This window comes from Galleria mellonella, unplaced genomic scaffold (genome assembly GCF_026898425.1).
Source record: "Galleria mellonella isolate WM207_F2 unplaced genomic scaffold, CSIRO_AGI_GalMel_v1 utg36, whole genome shotgun sequence".
NCBI lineage: Eukaryota > Metazoa > Arthropoda > Insecta > Lepidoptera > Pyralidae > Galleria > Galleria mellonella.
The window spans coordinates 8280712-8305281 of record NW_026442086.1 but is presented as its reverse complement, the minus strand read 5'-3'; the positions used below and the strand labels follow the sequence as shown (position 1 = coordinate 8305281).

General features: G+C 35.7%; 1 protein-coding gene across 4 annotated transcripts in view; it reads left to right on the top strand.

The window, feature by feature from the left end:
• Positions 1–22387, top strand: part of LOC113520721 (protein real-time) — an 84225-nt gene extending 61838 nt beyond the window's left edge. Inside the window, exons 6-16 of one of the 4 annotated variants that reach the window (XM_052897478.1) lie at positions 8018–8133; positions 9088–9277; positions 9941–10029; positions 10951–11209; positions 13234–13352; positions 14293–14343; positions 17532–17657; positions 18256–18400; positions 20119–20252; positions 20863–20987; positions 21553–22387. In XM_052897478.1, coding sequence (XP_052753438.1) covers positions 8018–8133; positions 9088–9277; positions 9941–10029; positions 10951–11209; positions 13234–13352; positions 14293–14343; positions 17532–17657; positions 18256–18400; positions 20119–20252; positions 20863–20987; positions 21553–21640 — 1442 coding nt within the window. In that variant the 3' untranslated portion in view covers positions 21641–22387. Of the gene's footprint in view, positions 1–8017; positions 8134–9087; positions 9278–9940; positions 10030–10950; positions 11210–13233; positions 13353–14292; positions 14344–17531; positions 17658–18255; positions 18401–20115; positions 20253–20862; positions 20988–21552 lie in introns of all 4 variants that reach the window. The other 3 variants (XM_052897477.1, XM_052897480.1, XM_052897479.1) reach the window with 3 other exon arrangements.
• Positions 22388–24570: the final 2183 nt, after the last annotated feature.

The window sequence follows — 24570 nt, the reverse complement described above, 5'->3', positions numbered from 1 at the left end:
ATGGTCTATTTTCATCGAGTTTCCTACTTCAGAAATCTATGCCAACAAAGGACCAAAAGCTAGTTAAATATAGACGTAACAAAGCTACACTATTATTGTGTTTGTATGGCTGTATTTCGGTTTGAAGGCTGGGATATGGCAATGAATTTACAGGGTACAGAGGAATAACACCTGAGTCCTCAGGAATGGCAACGCATGGGGGGTATCATAGGCGAAACTGTATGTATGTGTACTGTAATGTCCATGGTACTGCTCATGTCTGTAGGCGACGGTTACTATTTTCCATCAGGTGGGCCGTCAGCTTGTTTGCAATTCTAAGTTGCATAAAAAAGTATTTATTTCTGGGCAAATATTACATTGGTATAATGATTGAAGTACAAGAGTGTGGCGCCAGAGGATGGCATGCAAAATATGTATTTATAAGTAATAATAGAAATGAAAGTCAATCACTGAATATATTCAAGTGTAGATTAAAAGAGCATCTTCTGTCCACATAAACTTATTATGTCTATGTATGTATATATACGTATTTTGTAAGTGAAGAGACATTTTATTTTTATGTATATATGTATATGTATTATTATATACAGATATGTATGTATTTTGATTTTAATTATTTGAATTACTTTGTATATATGTCAATATATTTATTATTTCCTAATAGAAACAACTATACTGTTTCCTTCTATTATTGTACGCACACTGCCCGCTGGTAATTAATGCTCCTCTCCACTCAGGGTTTGCTGGAAGAGAACTCTTACAGAGTTAAGCTCGCCTGTTGTACATCCTTATTTAATATATATTATATGTTTGTAATTGTTTGTGTACAATAAAGAATAAATAAATAAAATAGATTCTATATAAAAAACTTAAATAAGAAATTAAAAAAGTCCTAAAATATTTGACTTCATATTTACATAAGGTTTTTAAGTCAACCAATAGATAGTTTCTGAACTGAATTCAACTGAATTCTCTCGTATTTTATTTTACATGTACAATTTTATTACAAGTATATATCAGGAAAAAAACTAAATAAAAGTCCCATGTCACAATATTTGTTCACGGTGATCTCCGAAACCGCTGAACCGAATTGACTTGAACCACTTCTAATCTGTGACACATGACAGTTTACGAGCCTCTCGTATGATTGATCAAAGATTTCGGTTGATGCTTTGGTTGCCAATTTATTGATTGTATTGTTTTTGGTCGAGTAGCCGCCATCTTGTAATTACATTCTTTTTGCATTGTCATGCTTAAATTATTAAATAAAATTAACAATTTATTATTTTTATTTTACAAATAAATAGTTTCCAAATGGAGTAAAATGTGTCTTGTTTACTTCAACTTGAAAAAAGATAGTTGTTATCTTGATAAGAGAAAATGCGAGGACATTATTTCTTATTTCTCAAGTTGGTGGTGATAAAAGGCAAAACTACGTTTGCCGGAGAGAAAGGGATTATTAGTAATGATGATCTAACAGCCTCTTTGCTAGCAATATTCTTTATCAGGTCGACATTCACGCGGTTCCTCCTAGAAATCATCTTGGTTAATTATTTATGAATTCGTCAACATGGGTCAACTGACTTGAATTTAATCTCATTTATCATTTTTCAATGGTGCCTCGTCAGTGTACACATGTATATCGATAACCCAGGCGGGGTTACCATTCTATTACCATCCGTTTAAAAAAATACAAATCCACTTTCAGTGCGAAGTGCTTCTTGAAGTCAAAGGGTTCTTAAAAATGAATCATATTAAGATTCGTGTAAAGTGTCCTTTTTAATCCACTAGCGTAAATTTGCTAATTGCCTTTTCGCCACATTTGCGGTCATTTTCCATTGTGAAGCCTAGTTTGGTTAATAAAGGTTTAATTAATTATTACATAAACTAAATGCAAATTAAAATGTGGTTTGCCAGTGACCCAGCTGCCAACGTGTCGACCCTGACCTCCGGCAACTTACACAAAGTTCCATAATGCTTTGACATGAACATTCATGTAGCACTATGCCGCTATATTTGCTCTTTTCGTTTTAACTAAATTTATATAGCGTACAATATTACGCAATACAAACAATATTGAACCTTGTGTTCATACCCTTTAGATATTCATATGCATTGTCCCGCATAGCAGTGAATCGGAACTTGCCATTTCAGGAATGGCAAATGAAATGCAACCTTGTGGAATGTGGAAATAACTTGGAATGGCGAAGTAATTCTATATAGCTGCAAGGTTACATATCCAATGAGCGTTGTTGTTCATTGGGCATTGTTAACTCGACCGGCCTGGTTCGTTCATTGATTCGAGGATCCCGTGGGATTTACGGCAAACTGGGTTCTATTGTCGACTCTGAGAGGTTTTTGCCTGAATTGAACAGTATGAATGAAATGTACATAATTTGTTTTATGTGTTTGTATTTGATAGTTAGATTAAATAATTGTAGTAAAAGATAAAACTGTCTAGGAAAATAACTCTAAGGTGAATATTAATTGTAGTGTAAATAAAGTATTTATAGGATTCCGTACAATAAAAGCAAAGATGCTTTGACGTCCTCATCCGTCTGGCCAAAGTCCTAGTGCTCTATATAAAAGTGAATGCTATCTACTTCAAGAAGTTCAAAAATGGAACTCGAAAAGTGGAGCTGATGTGTCTTATCATAATATCATCATCGTCATCATATCAGCCTTTAACTGTCCACTGCTGAACATAAGCCTCTCCCTTAGGGGGATCTGCCAGTAGTTGCAACACTTGGCAGGCGGATTGGCAGCCACAGTTAGGATTTGGTGATGTTTTAAAAGGGACGCTGCTCCATGCCCATCCTTCGACTGTTAAGTTCCCTTAGTCGCCTCTTACGACATCCACGGGAAAGGAAAGGTTGGCTTATTCTATGCGGAAACCATACGGTAACTTACATATATGCTAATACTATAAAGAGGAAACATTTGATTGTTTGTTTTTAATAGATAAACTCAAAAACTTTTTAACTGAAGTTAAAATGTCGCCTATAGAAAGCTACTTTATCAGCGAGTGACATAAGTTATATATTATTTATTATATATCAGAGATGTTTTCTCCCACGAACACTCAGGTTATGGAATGAGCTCACTGCCGAGGTTTTCCCAAGAGACTACAACATGGGGTTCTTCAAAAGGGGAGTAAAGATGTTTCTTCAGGGTTGGCAACGCGCGCGAAATACCTTTGGTATTGCAGGCGTTCATAGGCTACAGTGACCGCTTACCATCAGGTGGGCCATATGCTTGTTTGCCACGTCAGTGGTATATAAAAAAAAATGTTTTGGAAATTATATTTACCCATGCGAAGCTGGGTCGGATCGTTGTTTATGATATAAAAATCTCTGATCGGATACGCAAGGGAAGCACAATAAAAGAAATCGACTCCATAACTAACAGAGGATAATATTTTTATAAGCGAAAAATCTCAGCGAGAGTTCTAGAATCGCTCCAACTAGGTATCAAGGTTGGGATCGCAATAAATTGCGAATACGAGCCGGGAAAGCGACAGACGTGAAAATCGAACGTATCATAATCTTTGATCGGCCGTAACCCACAGATGTTGCAGCCCATTTAAAATTCCAGTCATGTGCTGTGTTAAATTTGCGTAATAATTTATTCTGTCAGCATTAACCGTCCTTTGTCAAGGAGCCTTAATGATAATTCTTTATTTCAGCCATCAAATTTGTAAATATAATATGCATTAATATGCACGGTAAAATCGGAGTGATTAGCGTCTTTTGATGGAAGTCTGTCCCATTCGTGTTTCAACCGTGAAGCAGTTGTGTTTGCATGGCTGTGTTTTGGTTTGAAAGGTGGGGTATGGCGTGAATTTACTGGTTACAGAGGATTAACACCTGATTCCTCAGAAATAGCAACACATGGGGGGTATCATGGGCGCAGTATACTCTGTTATGTCCATGGTACTGCTCATATCTATAGGCGACGGTTACCACTTTCTATCAGGTGGACCGTCAGTTTGTTTGCCATTCAAAGTCGAAAAAAGAGTGTTGGTTCGATGAGTGAAAAATCAAGTTGGATCAATATTTTTTGTCGTTTTAATAAAAAAATAAATAGAACACTGAAAATGGTAGTGATAATTTCGACTACTTTTTACATATTCACACAGCGTAGTGTCGTGTCTCAACTATCCGTCCCCGGAATATTGGAAACCGATTCTCTCCGTTAAAAATACTTTGCCACTAAAGTGGATTAGTCGATAAAAGGACCGCGTACTGTCAGCTTGAATTAATTAAAGTTGATGCGCGGGCGAGGCTTCATCCGAAACCGGAGTCTAAAATTTATGGCCGTGAATCTTCGCAGCATCCTGGTGAAATTTATTACGATGGCCCCACTGACTGGCTATTTATCATAAAACATTAGTAGTCCGTCAACGTTAACCAATATCACAGGCCGGGATACCATTCTATTTCCATCGTTTAATAGGAAAATTTTCGTAACATCACCTCGAATTGTGAATCTCTCACCGTACACACCGTGCATTGTGGACCTCTGATGGTCTATAAATCATAGGTAACATCATTAATCATTTTTAACACTAATTACGCAGAGTTATCACTTACAAGGTTCAGTTTCTTTAAAAAACATTTTACTAATTCATAAAGGATAAAGCGAGTTACAAAGCAGCCATGGTTATTTATTAAAAATGTTCAATTTACAAAGATTTATCTTTCGAATTCTCGCGCAGCGGTTGACAGTTTCATGTAGTCTTTTTGTCTTATAATTCTTGGTGACGTTGCTATTTTTGAATGGACTACCAAGGGTATCAATTTAGATAGCTACAGTATATCTGTAGCTATCTAAATTGACGATTTAGTAAATCTATAATAGCTGTAAGTCGTAATTAATTTTTTAACGAACTTCAAATAGAAGGAAGATCCAAATTCGCTTCTATATATGGTAACTCCGTCAGTTGTAAACCGATTTGGGTTTTTTTTTATTTGAAAAGATATACTTATAGATTGGTGCCTTAGAAATTTTATTAAAAACGGTCCAGTAGTTTAGTTTTTGAATCAGAACAACTGGTTTTTCTACAATTGAGGTCGTTTTTTTTTTGTAACACAATTTAAATTATTTTCAAGCGTGCTTACTTCGTCTATTATACGTTTTTAGTTTTAACATGCTGTAACTTTATAACTACGTATATCGTTGCTCCATCTACATGTAGGTTTTCCTACACTGCGTTTATCGGTTTGCGGTTTTTGTTATACTATGAGATCACTCCACACCATAGACCATGGTCGATCAATGTTTCCACTTCAGAATAATGTGATTCTTCAGAATTTCATTATACCAGAGGAATAGACATCTATTTCTCTGGTTCTCTGGCGCGATCACTTGTGATTAAGGTATGTTAAAGAATTCATATTATTAAGAAGTAAAATGGCCATTAACTGCGTTCCTATCTTTGGTTCTGTGGCGATTTACATAAAGTTTATGATTAACTTCTCAAATTAAAAATAATGCTTTCGGTCACAAGTTTTTTTTTTTTATTACACGTAATGAATAACATGTAGATCTTCATCATCGTCACAGCATTTAAATATCCACTGCTGATCATATACCTCCTATATAAGAGAGCTTTTGCCAGTAGTTGCTACACTTTGCAGACGGGTTGGTAATCCCAGTTAGGCTTTGGTGATGTAAAACATTACTAAAGTCTAACTAAAAGAGGGACACTGCTGTCCATCCTTCGACCATTACATGCCCTTTAGTCACCTCTTACGACAGCCACAGGACAGGAAGCAGTGGCCCATTTTATGTGGGGACCACACTGCTTAGAATATGCTGAATATGGCAACAAATGTATACAATCTTTTTAAACTCTGATGTTTCATAAATAATGGGGTTTTTACCGACATTCGATCCCTATGTAGTATATAAAAGTGGACCAATATATACGAGTAGCGCGGAACTTGTCGTATTTCAGGAAATTAAACTTGTGCGACTTCTAAATGAAATTCACTTTATTTTAGTATGCTTGTTTATGCGATGGACATTTCTGATACAAGGGAACTATGTAAAATATATGGTATCCTGCGAAGCCTTTTTCAAAAATAATAACAAATATGTTCACGGAAATAAACCCTTATAAGGGGTAGTTTAATAGATAGCCCTTGTAGGACGACCCCCCACTAGATGGGGTGACGACCTGAAATGTATTGCAGGGAGTCAGTGAATGCAGGTAGCTTAGACTTGTTTTTTTTATTAATGTTCTATATACTTACGTATACAATGTACGTTAACGTATCTATATTTAATTATTTAATAAATAAAATGCATTTTTGCGCATTAAAAAGGTGCAGAATTTATAAGACAAAATAAATATCGAAGTTATAAGGGAATCACTCATAGCTATTAATCACGCAAAATTGTATGATATATTCGACCCGCTTTTCTAGAAGCATTTATATGAAGACACTCCATCTTTATAATCTTAGATTATATCTAAGTTTCATACATACATACTAATACATATTTATTATATTTACCAACTAAAATTTAAACTTGACCTTAGGAATCACAATATGTAATAAAATAATAAAATATAATTACTGGCCACATTTTAAATAATTTATTGCCATTCTGTGAAAGTAGACATGTTTACAAGGTTATATATGCAAGTTCAGATACGATATATATATATATATATATCGGGTAAAAACTATAAAAGTAGTAAAGTGTTTAAATGGGTCTGTCTTTTCTTCAAAGTTAAACTACTTGTTTAACCGCTAACGAATGTTGAAACTACCCTTTTAACTCGGTTCAGTGCGACCGTGACCTCAGTTAAAATATCCGCGGTAAAACGACGTGGTGAAATAAGATTATATAGTTAGTCGTTAGCCGGTTTCTTTCACTCGCTAAATTATTTATCAACTAGCTTTACCCGCGACTTCGTCTACGTGATTGGGATGAAAATGTCTTTCTTCATGATAGGTACTCTGTACTCCGTAAAATAGACAGTAAGTTCGCTTTAAAGTCACGAAGTTTTTAACTAATGTGGCTTTTATAGAACACTACCCTACTTTTGTATTGTAACAAAAAGTTTTTTGGTTTTAAAAAAGGTTATAAAAAAAGGTGACCGAATTACTTAACTAGAAACCTGGGTTGGAAATATTTGAATTTAGAATACGGAATATTATGTCTACAAATAGATTTTGTTCCATGGTAAACAGTTTTTTGCTCTTTTCTCTGTCTTTTTGCAGTTTTAATGAATGAATGAATAAAAACTCTATTGTTAACCTCTAATTAATATTAAAGTCTAGTTATGAGTGTTTCCATTATAGCTTTTATATTTACTTTGTTTTATAATTTTTGCTTTTTTTTATTGCGTAAAAACTCGTTTTTTTTTATTAAATAGTTAAATATAGATACGTCAAGATACACTGTGTGTGTAAGTATATAGAACACTGATAAAAAACGAGTTAGCTAATTTGACAATTAGCTGACAAAAAGTTGACCCGTTTTTTAAACTCGATGTCCTATCTGTACAATCTAAGGATAACACCTTTGGAAGCATTAACCGCTCAACCAAAAATCACTTTCACATTTTTAATATTAGTCTTAAGGAAGGTTTAATGAACTATGACTAGATATTTTTGGATAGCAATCTATGTGTGAAAAATAAATGCTCAAAATTTTAAACTAGGTAGGTGGTATGGTAACCCCGCCTGCGCTAACGGGATACGCTGTACTAGGTAGGTAGGTAACTCATGTTTTGAGGAAGTTATACTCACATGGTACTATTTTTTTATGCAACTTAGAATGGCAATGAACAAGCTGACGGCCCACTTCATAGAAAATGGTAACCATCGCCTATAGACATGAGCAGTACCATGGACATAACAGAGTATACTGTTTCGCCCATGATACCTCCCATGCGTTGCCATTCCTGAGGACTCAGGTGTTATTCCTCTGTATTATATATATATATATATATATATATATATATATATATATATATAAGTATATATTTCAATTGTTTCAGACCAGTACACGCTGGACAGCGATTATATAAAGCGGTACCTGGGCGAGCTGACGCCCATGCAGGAGTCCAGGCTCCTGCAGCTCAGGAAGCTGATCGCCGACTTACAGAAGGGGAAGGTAAGGAAATTTTAATATTGTGTTGTAGTTTGGTATATCATTTCTCTATTTGCTTCGGGAATTTTAATGTAAATGAATTATAAGTACTTCTGTAACATCTTTCAAGAAAAGGTTGAAAACATTTTCTTCCTCTTGAGTTATATTTTTTTTATTTTTCTAACTGAACTGTCAAATTTTAAAATCATTAAACGAAATTTCTAATGTAAGTAGTGTATTAATTTATTTTAAATTTATTATATAAGTAGGTAGGTATTATATTTATTTATAGTATATGTATTTATGTAATATTTTATTATATATTTTAATATTTAAGTGTATATTTGTTTATGTATTAATAGTTGTAGCACTTCAACTGCCCGCTAACGAAATGCTTTCTCACTGTATCGGGTTGACTGGAAGAGATCTCTGTGCAGAGATAAGTCCACCCTTGCTCACAACATTTATAAATGCATTATATTATATTTAGCTTACAAGTGCAATAAAGTATATACATAAAATATTAAATACTCTGGCGGCATGGATTTTTAATGGATGATAATGGAATGGTAACTCCGTCTGCATTATCGGTGCATATTGGCGAAGCACCAGTGGAGGATGATAGATGAGAATGACAGCAGGTCAGTCAGTCCATCATAAGATATATTGCTAGCAATGGGACATTTAGACCCATAGCGCTGTGTTTCTTTCTAGTAAATGACGATTTATTATTTTAGCCGTTAACTGTCCACTGCTGGACATAAGCCTTCCCCATAGGGGGGGTTTTGCCAATAGTTGCCACGCTTGGCAGGCGGGTTGGTAACCGCAGTTAGGCTTTTAGAGATGTTTTAAGAGAGACGCTGCTGCCCATCCCTCGCCCTCCATTAGTCGCCTCTTACGACACCCACGGGAAATTTAGGGGCTTATTCTATGCCGGGGCACACACGTTGCCGATTACCAGAGTAAAAAATATTTCAGGTGCCGAGTGACACCACCCTGCTACGCTTTCTGCGCGCCCGCGATTTCAACGTGGAGAAGGCGCGAGAGATGCTCTCGCAATCGCTGCTCTGGCGGAAGAAACACCAGGTGGACAGGATCCTCTCGGAGTACGAGACGCCTGACGTCGTGAAGCAATACTTCCCTGGCGGGTGGCATCATCATGACAAGGGTACCTATTTGCAAACATGTTTTTTAAATAATAAACTAGTTTTATTTTCTTCATAATACCAGTAGTATTATCTATTTTATATTTAACTAGCGACCCGCCCCGGCTTCGCGCGGGGTACACATTACATGACGTCACATTAGAAAATATTAAAAAAAAAAAATATATATATATATATATATATATATATATATATATATATATATATATATATATATATATATATATATATATATATATATATATATATATATATATATATATATATATATATATTATGGCTTCTGCCCTACAAAAAAGTTCTTTTGCCTTACCTTAAACTTGGGTCTAGCTACGGCCCTTCTTTGCCATGTCCATGCCACTACTTTGGTTGCATTGCCATCTTGATTGTGAAGAAGTGAGAAGGTTTTTTTTAATGGGTGATAATGAAATGACCGCTCCGTCTGCGGTAACGGTATACGCTGGCGGAACACCAGTGAGGGATAATAGGGGATGATGACAGCAGGTTAGTTAGCCCATCGTGACAAATTGCACTAGAATTAACTACGATGGTTTCCATGGTGAACCACGTGGAGGTCGACATGACAAGGCGTATTGCTAGCAATGGGGCAGTAAGACCCCAAGTGAGAAAGTATTAGCTATATTAATATTTATGAATGATTGCAGACGGACGTCCGCTATACATTCTTCGACTTGGCCAGATGGATGTCAAGGGATTGCTCAAATCGGTCGGCGAAGACGGCCTCTTGAAGTTGGTAAGTGTTAAACAATTTGTCCCCATTTTATGAATAAAATAAAAGTTTTAAAATGGTCTATAGACGTTTATAACACCAAAGACATTATTAGAACGTTTATAATCCTTATGAATATGAAGATCTTGATTCACAGTTTCCATTACTTCCACAGTTCAAATTTTTTTTTGTAATGTTGCTATGGTAAAAAGCTGACGGTCTACCTGAAAGAAAATAGTAATCTTTGTGTAGGAATCAAATTGCATTTGATTTATAATTTTAATTTATTTTTAATCTTGCAAATATAGATAGCAATGCGAAGAGTTTTTGTGGTTAATGAAAGAAGAGCAGACACCCGGTGACAGTGTTGCCACATTTACAGTAGTGTTTTCATATAAAAAATTCTTTTAAAATTTTCTTTTTTTTATACAACTTAGAATGGCAAACAAGCTGACGGCCCACCTGATGGAAAGTGGTAACCGTCGCCAATAGACATGAGTAGTACCATAGACATAACAGAGTATACTGTTTCGCCCATGATATCACCCATGCGTTGCCATTCCTGAGGACTCAGGTGTTATTCCTCTGTACCCAGTAAATTCACGCTATATCCCACCCTTCAAACCGAAACACAGCCATGCAAACATAACTGCTTCACGGTTGAAACACGAATGGGACAGAGGTACCCAAGCAATCGACTTTTGTACAAAGTCTCCCTCTGGTAATTATATATTAAGATGAAATATGAGTGAATATAATTTTTGTTTATAACACGAACAGTACCATGGATATCATGGAATACACTGTGATATCCATGGTACTTCACGTGTCCACTTACATTGCCATGGTGTTACGCCTCCGTACCCCGTATTTTCACTGCTACACTAAACTCTTGAAATTAAAATAAGAAGTACACGAGTGTGCTCAAATCAATATAATTCGCAGACCCTTCACGTGTGTGAAGAAGGCCTCAAACTGCTAGAAGAGGCGACGCGCTCGTCCGAGCACGCGGTGCACTCGTGGTGCCTGCTGGTGGACCTGGACGGGCTCAACATGCGCCACCTGTGGCGGCCGGGCGTGCGCGCGCTGCTGCGCATCATCCAGATCGTGGAGGCCAACTACCCGGAGACCATGGGCCGGGTGCTCATAGTCAGGGCGCCCAGGGTCTTCCCGATACTGTGGACTATTGTTAGCACGTTCATCGGTGAGTTGACGTTCGTTCGATCCTAAAAATTTAAATTTCATATACGTATTTACATTTATAAGGTATAAGATCCACTCAAGATTTATTTATTTATAGGATTACCAATATAAGATACAGCGAAGCATTTCAATACAATACACTGGCAGATTGGATCTAACTGTTCCTACATTTATAGGCAACCACAGCATGCCTTGTGGTTGGTAAACACTAAATATGGAATTAAATTATTAAATGTCATTAAATAAATAGAGATATTAACAAATTGTGATTAAATTATTTTATATTATAAATAAATTTAATGTAACGGCGAGGTACGTAAATTTTTTTATTTGGTTCCGTCAAAAATGATGGATACGGATACAGATCTCTCTCTCTCTCTCTATCTCTCTCTCTCTCTCTCTCTCTCTCTCTCTTTCTCTATCTCTCTCTCTCTCGGATATCACTAGATTATACCACGACTAAAGCATGTTTAAAAGGATTATTCACTTAATTAGTGACTTAGTTTGAAATTTAAATTGTAGTTTTAATTTTATTTGACATTTCTATTATTTTTATTATTTATAATAGCTTTATTGACTGCTTATAATGCATGAGCAAAGTGTGCACTTGGTACTAGTAGTGATTTATTATATAATGCAGTAAATAATTGAAAATTAAATATATAATGTGCCTGTATAAAATGGCCTATCTGTAGATAAATTCAATAATTAATATTTGCATGCCATTTGATGTGGCGAAACACAATGGACATCTTATAAACTTCACAAATGAAACACCTTTTCTACAATGTTTCTAGCAAATAAATTTAATTTAATTTAATTTCAATTGGTTAAGAAGAAGTATTGAAATGTAATTTTTTTTTTTTTTTTTTTTTTTTTTTTTTTTTTTTTTTTTTTTTTTTTTTTTTTACAACATATGGGGCAAACGAACATGCGGCTCACCTGATGGTAAGTGACTACCGCCGCCCATGATCACCCACAACACCTACGGCATTGCAGGTGTGCTGCCGGCCTTTTAAAAAGGAATATGCTCTTTTCTTGAAGGTTATGTTGTCGTATCGGTTCGGAAATACTGCTGCTGGAAGTTGATTCCAAAGAGTGGTTGTGCGTGGGAGAAAGTGCCTTGAAAAACGCACGGTGGAGGACCGCCACTTGTCCAGATGATTGGGATGAAATTTTAGTTTATGGCGGGTTGTACGATGGTGAAAATCTGCAGCAGGTATCAATCCGAACAATTCTTCAGAGCACTCCCCATGATAAATTCGGTAGAAAATGCACAGAGATGCAACATCTCTACGCAGTTCCAGTGGGTCGAGCCGGACAGTAAGACGCCGATCGTCAACAATTCGAGCTGCCCGACTTTGAATGCGGTCTAACGGAAGGAGTTAGTACTGTGGCGCTCCTGCCCACAGGTGAGAACAGTATTCCATGTGTGGCCTCACTTGAGCTTTATATAGTTTCAGGCGGTTTTCTGGCGTGAAATACCGTCTCACCCTATTGAGCACCCCCAACTTTTTGGAAGCTATCTTAGCTTTTTCCTCCAGATGACCGCAAAACTGGACGTCGCTAGATATATCGACGCCAAGAATCCCCAGACTCGACTTATTATCGAGGGAAGTGCCCCGAAAGTAAGGAGATACGACAAACGGTGTCTTTTTTGCGGTGAACGCGCAGACTTGAATTTCAAAATATTGAAACGTTCAAGAGAATAGCATATTCTTTCTTAAAAGGCCGGCAGCACACCTGAAGTTTTTCTGATGTTGCGGACAGGTGGCGGTAGTCACTTACCATCAGGTGTGCTGCATGCTCGTTTGCCCCCCTCCCCCGGCCCTCCTATCACCGTTATCGTCTTCTTGCCCCTATCCTAGGTATTTGGGCTCGGCGTAGTATGATTTTATTCATTTTAATCAAGGTTTTGTTTTTTTAGTTTTATGACCGAATTGACTCGTTTGCCCGTTTGTCCGTTTGCCCTCGTGTGTATATATAGGTATAAAGTAAAATAATTACGAACAATTTATGTTTCAGACGAAAATACACGAAGTAAATTCCTATTTTACGGCGGTAAAGACTACCTGCAGCCGGGCGGTCTTCTCGACTACATACCCAAGGATCTGATACCGGACTTCCTCGGTGGACCTTGCAAGGTAATTCACGCTGTGTCATTCATGAACCTATATAATTATAGATTAAAAATTCATCTATTTTGGAAGGGTTTAAATTATCGTTAAGTTTTCATGCAAAATAAATGTTAAATTACAATTTTGTGATTTATTTTTATTATTATTTAAAAATATCCAGTCTTTATATAGTATTGAAATTAAGTGCTTTTAAAAATTAAATAAAATACATTTTGCATTGATTATAAAAAAAATAAATTGGTATTTGAAGTGTCAGTTACAACATTTATATACAAAAAAAAATTGATAAATGACCAAATTATAGATAGATAGATGACATTTATTACCATTACTAAGAAATTAAAACAACAAAAAGGAAAAAAAAAATAATTAATGTTGCTGGTAATAGGAGCCGCCTCAGCTATTGATATATATGTACAGCTCCAGCGAGATGTACCTATATAGCGCTGATTTTCAGGCGACAAATATGCGAGATATATAATAGCGAGATGTACCTATATAGCGCTGATTTTCAATTACATGTTAGTATTCTATTTTTGTGGCAAAATGTTCAATTGAATGAATGAAATGAATGAAAACTCTTGTATTGTTCGCATCAAGGAAAAGTACGATTATTATACGAATATATCAGGTATTGCTGTATATTTCCTCTATTCAATAATGCATAGCCTATTTATTTCTCTGTTCGCCCAATGGTCGACTGGTAGAGAACACCGTCCGGTGTTAAGTCCACCAAATGTACATACAATTCTACTGTGCATTAAAGTTTAAATAATTAAATTAATTAAACAAGTCGTGAAACAAGTCTAGCTTTAAGTTCTTTTGTACCATATTTTCTTTTAGTCAATAAAGTTATTTAATAAATAAATAAATAAATAAAATGTGTATATAAAAATAATTATTAATTAATCATGTTGTAACTTGTTTCCATTGTTACTCACGGCAGACGGACATTGTTGACGCGTCGTTGTTCGTGCCGCAACAATATTACTATTACGTACGGCTGGACATTTATATTTGTGTTTAGTACACGTGTACTTGATAATGTCGGTCCCACAATGTGCTATTGATACGTAAACGTCTATCACAGTGTTTTTCAAACTCTATCACGGCGTGACCCCATTAGTATTTTGCCACTCCCCTACTCTCCTAATCTGTATATATTTTATTACATTAAAAATATCAAATCTGCACATTTTTATTTATATTCATAGTTAGGCATTATGTATTACAATAAATAATAATGAAGCGTCTAAAACAGATATCGATTATTTTATGACACTGTTGATTTCTACGGTTTTTGCCCACCGCGACTCCTTGTCGTTGTTTGGGGGACCCATTAAGGGGTTGCGACCCACACTTTGAAAAACACTGGTCTATCGAACTTGTTAGAAATCTGTTTGTTGACTCTTAAATAATTTATATGACACATTTTGAATTTCTAAATCGTATTGTGGCGGGTGATGTGCCGAGTGAAGATAACTCGAGTACTCACTCGAATATTTCATAGGTGTTTGAGTATTCGAGTCTTAGTGGGTAGAATTCGTATAATATCCGAATATAGGTTTAGGATACTTGCGATTTCGAACAATTGTTTCTACCGTGAAACAGTTGTGTTTGCATGGCTGTGTTTCGGTTTGAACGGTGGGATATGGCAGTGAATTTACAGGGTACAGAAGAATAATACCTGAGTCCTCAGGAATAGCAACACATGGGGGTATCATGGGCGAAACAGTATACTCTGTTATTTCCATGGTACTGCTCATGTCTACAGGCGACGGTTACCACTTTCCATCAGGTGGGCCGTCAGCTTGTTTGTCATTCTAAGTTGTATAAAAAAAGTACTAATCGCGTTGTTATTGATAGATATTATATTTCTGTATCATCTTTTCATGGTTTAAATGTGGTTATAAGAGAATTGTTCATTATTTTATATGGATTTTTATTTATATACTAGCTGACCCCGCAAACGTTGTTTTGCCATATACATTATTTCTTGAAAATAGTTTTTTTTAGGGGTGGCTTACCCTTATCATTGAGGGGTATGAAAAATAGATGTTGGCCGATTCTCAGACCTACCCAATATGCACATATAATTTCATGAAAATCGGTAAAGCCGTTTCGGAGGATTTTGCTAACAAACACAATGACACGAGAATTTTATATATTAGATATTTGTATATATTTTATATAATTGTTTATTAGCATAAATTGTAATATTTTTTTTTTTAATAGAACTATTATTATAGTTAATTCTGTTTGTTTTCAAGGAAAACAAATATGATTTTAAACAAGTTCGAAACACAAATCACTAATGATAGCAGTATTATTTAGATAAATACATTATTCATATATACAAAGGTCTAAAAAATGTATGTCACTAACTTTAATACCTAATTGTGACCGTCTACTGTCAGCCAAGGTGCAATTGTCCTCGCTCACTATAAATATTTAGTTAATTATGCACAATATTGTCACATAAACTGTTACACAATGCTACTTAGACGGACTGCAGACAGAATTATTTAAAAGACTACCTCTTACCCGCGACTTTGTCCGAGGTATGTTTATTGACCGGGATAAAATGTAGCCTATATCCTTCTCTGTTATATATGGTATGTGTATATTAAATTTTACAATGATTGGATACGTCGTTAAAGCGAAAAGAGGTAACAAATTAGCAAACTCGCTTTCACATTTGTAAAATTTGTAGGGATTGTGACACACTGAGGGGGTGAGGGCAGGTCCAGAGAGGGGCAGCGGTGTGATCATACTGTATGGATTAGTACTGTTACTACTAATATTTACCCTGTGATAACATTCATTTAATTTTCAATTATTGTAATCATTAAGATTGTGTTGAAAAAAAAATCGACTTTAATTGTGGCAACCAGTTATTTTTATTTAAAAACCAAACCACTGAATCGATTTTGATAACATTTCTATGAAACTAATCTGTAACTATATCCTTTCACATAAAACAAAAAAATAATTTCCCAATCGGTTTACAATTAAGTTATGAAGTAGCAAACTTAAAAAAAAATACATCGGAATTGATATATCTTTTTTGAAGTCGGTTAAAAAAGAATGACTAGTCCCTATCTACATAATTATGTTAATAACAATTATTCATATTTAAATATATTCTAGGTCACGGGAGTTGCCAGCTATCGGACTGTTTGCGTGTCCGTCTAGGTTCGCGATACTAGGCCAGTAATATAATATATTCACATACGTAATGTTGCTCATATTTTATGTATGTCTCGAAATTCGTGTCATTTACAAGTATTATCACAATAAATATTACGTACCGAAGGACGCTATATTGTTACTAACCACGCTAAAACGCTAACCTTCAGTATTTATGTTTGTCATTAAATATATAGTTGCATATATAAATATTAATAAGGCAAGGGGTAAACATATACTCTTTATTGTTACCTCTAAAAGATTACAGTAGTAAACATAGCAAAAATACCACTCCTTCTTCGTTGTCTATGCCTCGTAGATGTTTACTTGAGTGCTACATGCTTTTACTGAGAAGTACAGGGCAGCGTCTTTATAAAACTATAAACAATTATAAATTTTTTTTTAAAGACACATACGGGACTTAACGTGATGTAAAAGTTTTAAATAGTACCTATATATCCGTTTGTTTGTTGTCGACGTTTCGACGTGGTTTGCACCACGACGTTAAGTCCCGATTGTGTATTTAAAAATATGTGTAAACAACGCAAAAGTTTAAAATTAATTATTTCATATAGATATGAATATTACATACCATATTTGGTAAGTACAGTGGCGTCGATTCTGAACAGCCATTATCTTAAACTATTTCCAATTTAAATTTGATAATTCAGTGAAAACGTTTCGCGTCGTGCCGTTAAAAACTAAATATAGTTCTAACTTAAATCTGTTATACGAGTACAGTTAGATTATAATAGTCACTGTTAACTAAGTTTTCGTTGGAAGACTAAAATTATAATTTTACAGATAGAGAGTTGCACTTCAGATTTGACGCCAGTGTCCAAAATTTCTAAAATACACATGCTAACTTTTATAATATTCAGCAAACTTCAAACTGATGAGAAAACTTATACATTGGGTTATGGGAAACAGAGGTTAAATGCATAAAGTTTCATATTAACAATTACTTGATAATAATTTTGATTTACAATATTCTAGAGTTTCGTGCACGAAGGCGGACTGGTCCCGAAGAACTTGTACGTGGCCGGTGTATTCACTGAGCGGGACGGTGACCCGCTGAGCGAGGACAGCGTGTACCGATGCGTCAGTCTCGGCAAGGGACAGGTATGTTTGTCACACATGTTCTTTGCTCTGTCTTGTTGGGGTCACATTTTTTTATCCAGTAATCGTAGCAACAAGGCCGGGTATAACTTTTTGCTTTCGAGTCTATGAGGTAAAATAAGATAGGAAAGTAGTACGTCTCATTCTAACTCATAAACTTGTTGTCAATGTCACCAGTAAAACTGAAATTTTGTATTAAATTATTTTAAATATAAACGATTATTGATATTAAAAGCTAGCTCATCATCATCATCAGCATATCAAGGCTTCCCCCTATTGGCGGGTTTTGCCAGTAGTTGCCACGCTTGGCAGGCCGGTTGGCAACCGCAGTTAGACTTTGGAGATGTTTAAGGAGGGACGCTGCTGCCCATCTCTCGTCCTCCCTTAGTCCTCAATTACGACATTCACGGAAAAGGAAGGGGTGGCCTATTCTATACCGGGACCACATGATACACGAAAGCTATTGATCTATCTAGTAATAAATATATTTTAAAAAATTAAAAATTCTTCGCTTTTTTTTATTTTGTGTACCGTTAAATTGTAAAAAAATGTGTTTAATAATGCAGGAAGTGTTTCTCATGACGTAACTCGTGGTTGACAGTTGCACGAGGTGATCGTGGTGAACCGCGACCCGCAGAGCGTGCTCACGTGGGACTTCGACGTGCTGCGGCACGACATCGCCTTCACCGTGTACCGCAGCGACCACGAGCTCGACCACCAACGCGACGACGACGACAACTCCGCTGGTAAACATTTATTTTATTTTGCACTTTATTGCACCATTTATAGAATAGTAAATACAGTAACTATTAATGTGAAGTGACACAAAAGGCTACCTTATTGTTAGGCAATCTCTTCCAGACAACGTTAAGTTAGAGGACATTGAGAAAAGTAAAAAAAAAAGACAAAGTGTAGGTGGCGCTTTATCTGTATTCTATACTTATATTAAATCTGTAGAGAGGTCAATTCTATACATGAAATATATTTCCAAAATAACTATCAGCGGGTGATTAGTGATCAATACTGATGACAAAAATGCAATCAGTAAAATTTTTGTCTGTCTGTCTGTCTGTATGTTCGTTATAGAAACAAAAACTACTCGACGGATTTTAACGAAACTTGGTACATACTCCTGGGCAAGTTATAATGTACTTTTCATCACGCTACGATCAATAGGAGCAGAGCAGTGAAGGAAAATGTTGGGAAAACGGGAGGAGTTACTCTATTTTTAAGCTTCCGTCGCGTGTGTGCAGCCTTAATGGCCACTTTTTTAAATGTAAAAATGTCCACCCGTGCGACGCCAGGACGGTCCGCTTGTTATATATAAACTAATAAAACAAACATATATACATTTTGAATTTGTATGATAAAATGTGTGAACTTAAATTGAATAAAGAGTGAGCGAGTGGTAATGTGAAAAAGAGTTTGTTTGTTTGTTACCTTTTAGTGCCTTATCGGTTTTACCGATTACTATGGAACTTGTTATATATACATGGCATATAGTGGATGGAGAAGGATATACGTTACTGGTTTACCAGAGGGAGACTTTGTACAAAAGTCGATTGCTTGGGTACCTCTGTCCCATTCGTGTTTGAACCGTGAAGCTGTTGTGTTTGCATGGCTGCGTTTCGGTTTGAAGGGTGAGATATGACGTGAATTTACAGGGTACAGAGGAATAACACCTGAAAACTCTCAACAGATGACAACTTTTCCGAAGTTTGCAGTAGATTAAAAAAATACGATTTAATAGTGATTGTTAAGAAGTCTATTTGCATAAAGATGTTTTGAATTTGAATGGGCGGTATTAATGATGAAACATAACTCTAATGTGGAAGAAGCGAAAGAGGTTTGTTTGAATCGAAGCATTTAGCGTTCCATTGTTTCTGCCTACCCTAATGGGAGACAGGCGTGACAGATATATATATATATATATATATATATATATATATATATATATATATATATATATATATATAACTCTAGTATATATATTCTTTATTGCACAAAAACATACAGTAACAACAATAAGTTAATAACAATGTTAGCAAAGGCGAACTTATCTCTAAAAGAGATTTAGTAGTGCCTGGAGACAAATGGCACGGGTGAGGTAATGATAATTATTATAGGTGTAGTAAAAAGAATATAGGTTTTTCTTTTTGCTGGGTGAAAATGGTATGGTAACCCCGCCTACGCTAACGGGATACGCCGGCGGAACACCAGTGAAGGGTGATAGATGAGAATGAAAACAGGCCAGTTAGCCCATCATGATGAATTCATCAGTAATTGACCATGATAGTTTCCAGGGGGAACTGCGAGGAGGTCGACCTAGTTGTCTTAGTCTCCATTACTAACAATCCCTTTCCCCCCACTGGACTGATTAGATCGGTACTGGTTAGTGTGGATGGTCTTTAAAGTGTGAGGAATTGGTATGTGACGCGCTGTGAGCCGATGTGTGGTGCAGCAGGTCTGTGCGTGGGCGTGGGCGGCGGCGAGGAGGCGGCCGCGCGGTCGCTGCTGGAGCGGCGCGGCTGGCGCGAGGGCCACCACTACCACCGCGTCGAGCCCACCCTCGTCTGCCACGACGGCGAGAGCATACAGGTGACACCGCGCATACACTAAATCAGCCTTTCCCAACGTGGGCGATAACGCCCCTTTGTGGTCGCTGCAGGCCTAAAGGGGGCGGTAAGAGACCCAGAAAAAAAAAAGCGTTGTGTAGAGGCTGGGGGGGGGGGGGTGATTTGTTGCTCTTGAAGTAATAGCGGTTTTTAAGTAGGTGAGAAAATGGGGGTGCTAAAAAATAATTTATTCTCAAAGTGGACAGTAGACAAAATAAGTTTGGGAATCCCTGCACTAAATCATTGCCAGTTACTCACGAATCCCTCACCAATGGTAAACACGAAAAATAACTGTCTACTGTAGAACATAAGACTCCCCCATAAGCGGAAGTTTCGCCAATAGTTGCCACGCTTGGCAGGCCAGTTGACCGCCTGTCGAGCGTGTTAAAAACCACAGTTACACTCTGATGATGTTTTGCGAGGGACGCTGCTGCCAATCTCTCCATCATTAAGTTCCCTTACTCGCCTCTTACGACACCCACAGGATAAGTATCATGGATATTGCAGTGAATACTGTGTCCATCACGCTGTTCATGTCTATAAGTGAAGATTATTGACCACTTTTCATCAGCTGTCATGTTATGTCACACCAGGGCTCGCATGTGATGATGGAATCCGGCAGCTACGTGCTGCAGTGGCGCTGTGAGCTCTTGGATACCACACACCGCGCCGCCCAGCTTGTCTACTTCCACGAGACGCTCGCCAGCCACCATTACAAGTATGTGCCTGTTCATTTCCTGCAATTATTGGTAGCAGAGCATTAACAATGGATGATTGGATGAATATAATGGAAGAATGGAGTTATAGCCGTGTAAGCACTATCAAGTGATTATGGCTTGTACCGCTGTGACATTATTTGCTATAGAAGTGTAATATCATAATAATAGAAGTGGAATGTCACTGTATTCTGTGATATCTCCATGGACATGACCAGAATGATGAATGGCGACACAGATGTCGTTTTTGTCTGTTGATATAGATTTTGTTTTGTGGGATAAAAATGGAATAGTAAATCTGCTTGCTGTCAGTGATGGATAATGGGTGAAGATGAATTCGGATTTGTTTAATGCGATGAATCAATTAATTACGATGGTTTCCATCACTATACGATAGTGACCATGCAGGAATCGACTTAATAAGGGTATATTGTTAGCTATAAGGTTGATAGTTCCCATTACTAATAATACTTTCCTCTCTAGAAGTGACGGTTACCACTTTTCATCAGGTAAACAGTCAATTTAGTAATCCAAGTTATGTAAATATGGGTGTACCTCGTTACGCAGGGGTTCGATGTCAAGCCTGCAATCTGGCACCAGTGGCTTCTCTTGCCTCAGCGGCAAGTCTGCGGCGAGCTCGTGCCCCTCGCGGTGATGGCCTCCGTTGGCGCACGCGCCGCACCCGCCGCTCTCGTCACACTCGCCACACTCACCACACTCGCCACATTCGTCACCCTCGCCACCGTCGGCTCCGTCGCCGCCGCTCTACAGCTAAGCTTCAACATCTCGGCTGTAACTTGTTACTAATTGAGGACTACGTAAGTAACTATGCAGAATTCTTAGTGCGAATTTTCAAATAAACTCTATCTCTACTATCGATAATAGAATAATCGAAGGTTAAAACGTGATAGTTCACGATTGGTCGTTTGTAACATTATCCTAACTTTGTGCAAGTCAAAGTGTAGTGTTTGGGTGATTCTAAATCCCGGATCGTAAAGTAATATAATTTAAGTAAACTCGCACTAAGCACTCAGAGCTCAAGCTAATAATATTCAGATAACTTCATGCGTGTCTCTTACGTATCCATCGGTGTGTGGACACAGGATAGCAGGGAATGAAAGAGCATAGAATGGTGTCTTCTATACTCTATAATTTTGTTATTCTGTATGAGTCGCACAAGAAATTAACTGAGTTTATTGTACACACTCACACACATACAATGCGGCGATGTGTGTGTGAGATTAGTTTGTGACGTCATCAAATTTTAGATAGGCATGAACCAACGTTCATTCCTGTCTTTATAAATGTAATTCAGATCTAAAATTGTCTCAAACAAAATATTAAGAATCTCTATTGCCATGCTTTGAAGAACTTGAAGAAATATATATATATATATATATATATATATATATATATATATATATATATATATATATATATGAAGTAAAAAGATGTATTATAAAAATAGAGTTTGGCGTTACTGAAATTATTCATATTACCTATTTAATTCTAAAAAGGTTTTAATAACATAATAAATATGTTGTGAACAATTTATTTTAGAAATTGTCAAACAAACAGTAGCAAACTAGTATACGTCCCGCCTGATAGTAAACGGTTACCGTAGCCTAAAGTCTATAGTTGATCGTATTTTTTATGTACGGAATAAATTGAGAGTAACACTGTATTTTCAATTCTGATACATTGAACTCAATAATTTAGTTGGTTTATATTGTCATACTATGATTTTAATTTACTAAAATTTATAAATAATGTGAGAACTGTGCTCTTATGTATATCAAGAATTGATACCGTGAAATTAATTTATAAGATGAAGTAATATTACGAGATGTGTTGATTACTTTACATGAAACATTGTTATGACTCTCGTTATGTATTTATAATTTTTACAATTTATTTATTTATTATTATTTTTTTAAGTAAGTAAATATATTGTAGAAATTAGAAATAGTTCTCGTATAAGATCTGATTTGAAAAACAAAGCGATGTTTCAATCGATTCTAAATACGACGTTGTTAGTACCGCTTTGTTTTTTTATTGTAACTTCGTGTCAAATTAAAATTTGTTTAAGAAATTCTTTTTTTTTTTTTTTTTAATGAATGAGTTTTTAACTTAGTTCTTAGGCGTGAATAATATATAGCAATATGTATATATTAGTACAATGACGAATATGTTAAAACTCTGATGTCTTAACAATGTTATTGGATAAAACAGATTTATAATATATTCGAAAATAGATATTCGACCGATATGGATGGGCGATATCGAAATGGGCGATGACTTTTCCCGCAAATCAGTGTCCATTGTGACCCAATATCGAATAGATATCGAATCGGTATCCATATTACCAACGCCTATTAATTCTATCAAGGATTACGACTTTTATTTGAGGAATCAAATCTTGGATTAGGAAGAATTCAATTTATATATGAGATTTTTCAGGATTTCTCAATTTAGAATTATTTTTAAAATCATTTGTGAAATATATGTAACGCATTATTTGGCGTATTTTTATTTAAAATGAAAAATAATGTGAAAATGTTATTCATTGAAATACGTATTTTACAAGTTACTTTTTCATCTAGATTTAATCGTAAACTAGTAGGAGCGTTTCTTTAAATCAATTCCTAAAAAAAAAAATAGTAAAAATTTAGTATCGATCGCGTATAGAGATTAGTACAGCATTTGGCGCCTTGTATGACTCGTATCTTATGATATTTGTCTCCTATTTACAATAGCGTAAGGTTTAAATTTGAACGACCACGGTCTCGTATCATTCTTACCCCTCAATTCTTCCGGCTTTTGTGATAATAGTTCGTTTTCATTAGAAAGAGACATTTGATCATCGAATAAACATCGTATGGTCAGACAGTACAGTGGTTTTAACGTATGAAACTGTTGTGGAATCGTATAATGTTTTTGCTGGTCGCTAGCGATTGTTAGGTACGCATTTTTGAATTAAAATAACTGTTATATGAATAATTATTTGAATCTAGTATGAAATTTAAATTAAGAGTCAAAAATAATATTTCTTTCTTTTCTAATATTTTTTTTTCTTTTCTGGCAACAATAATAATGTAGTTGATTAATTTTTTTTTATAGTAAAAAGAAAGGTTTCTTTTTTTACAATATTTTCATAATTATTTTTGTCAAAATTGAAGTGAGTTCTCGTAAGAAATATTAAATTAAATTCACTATAAAGTATGATGTAAAAAGAAACATTAGAATTTAAACTAGTTTTTTGGCAACTTTAAGTGGAACGATGATTCGAACATATACAATGTCAAGTAGAACGCTACAATTCAACATAGATGTAGAGTTAACATATATTTGATTCCTCCTGGCATAAAATATTTACTAACGCCTAGGGAAATCAAATTTGTCCTTGTATAAATAAACGTAAATACAACTCGTGTGGAATAGCAATTGAAAACTATATTGTATACTAATAATAACAAAGTCTATTTTTCACTATCTAATAAAATATATTTAATAGAGATTAAAGTATACTTACGTACTGAAATCACTCGCAAACAATTCTATAACTTGTTGTGTATATTTGATCAA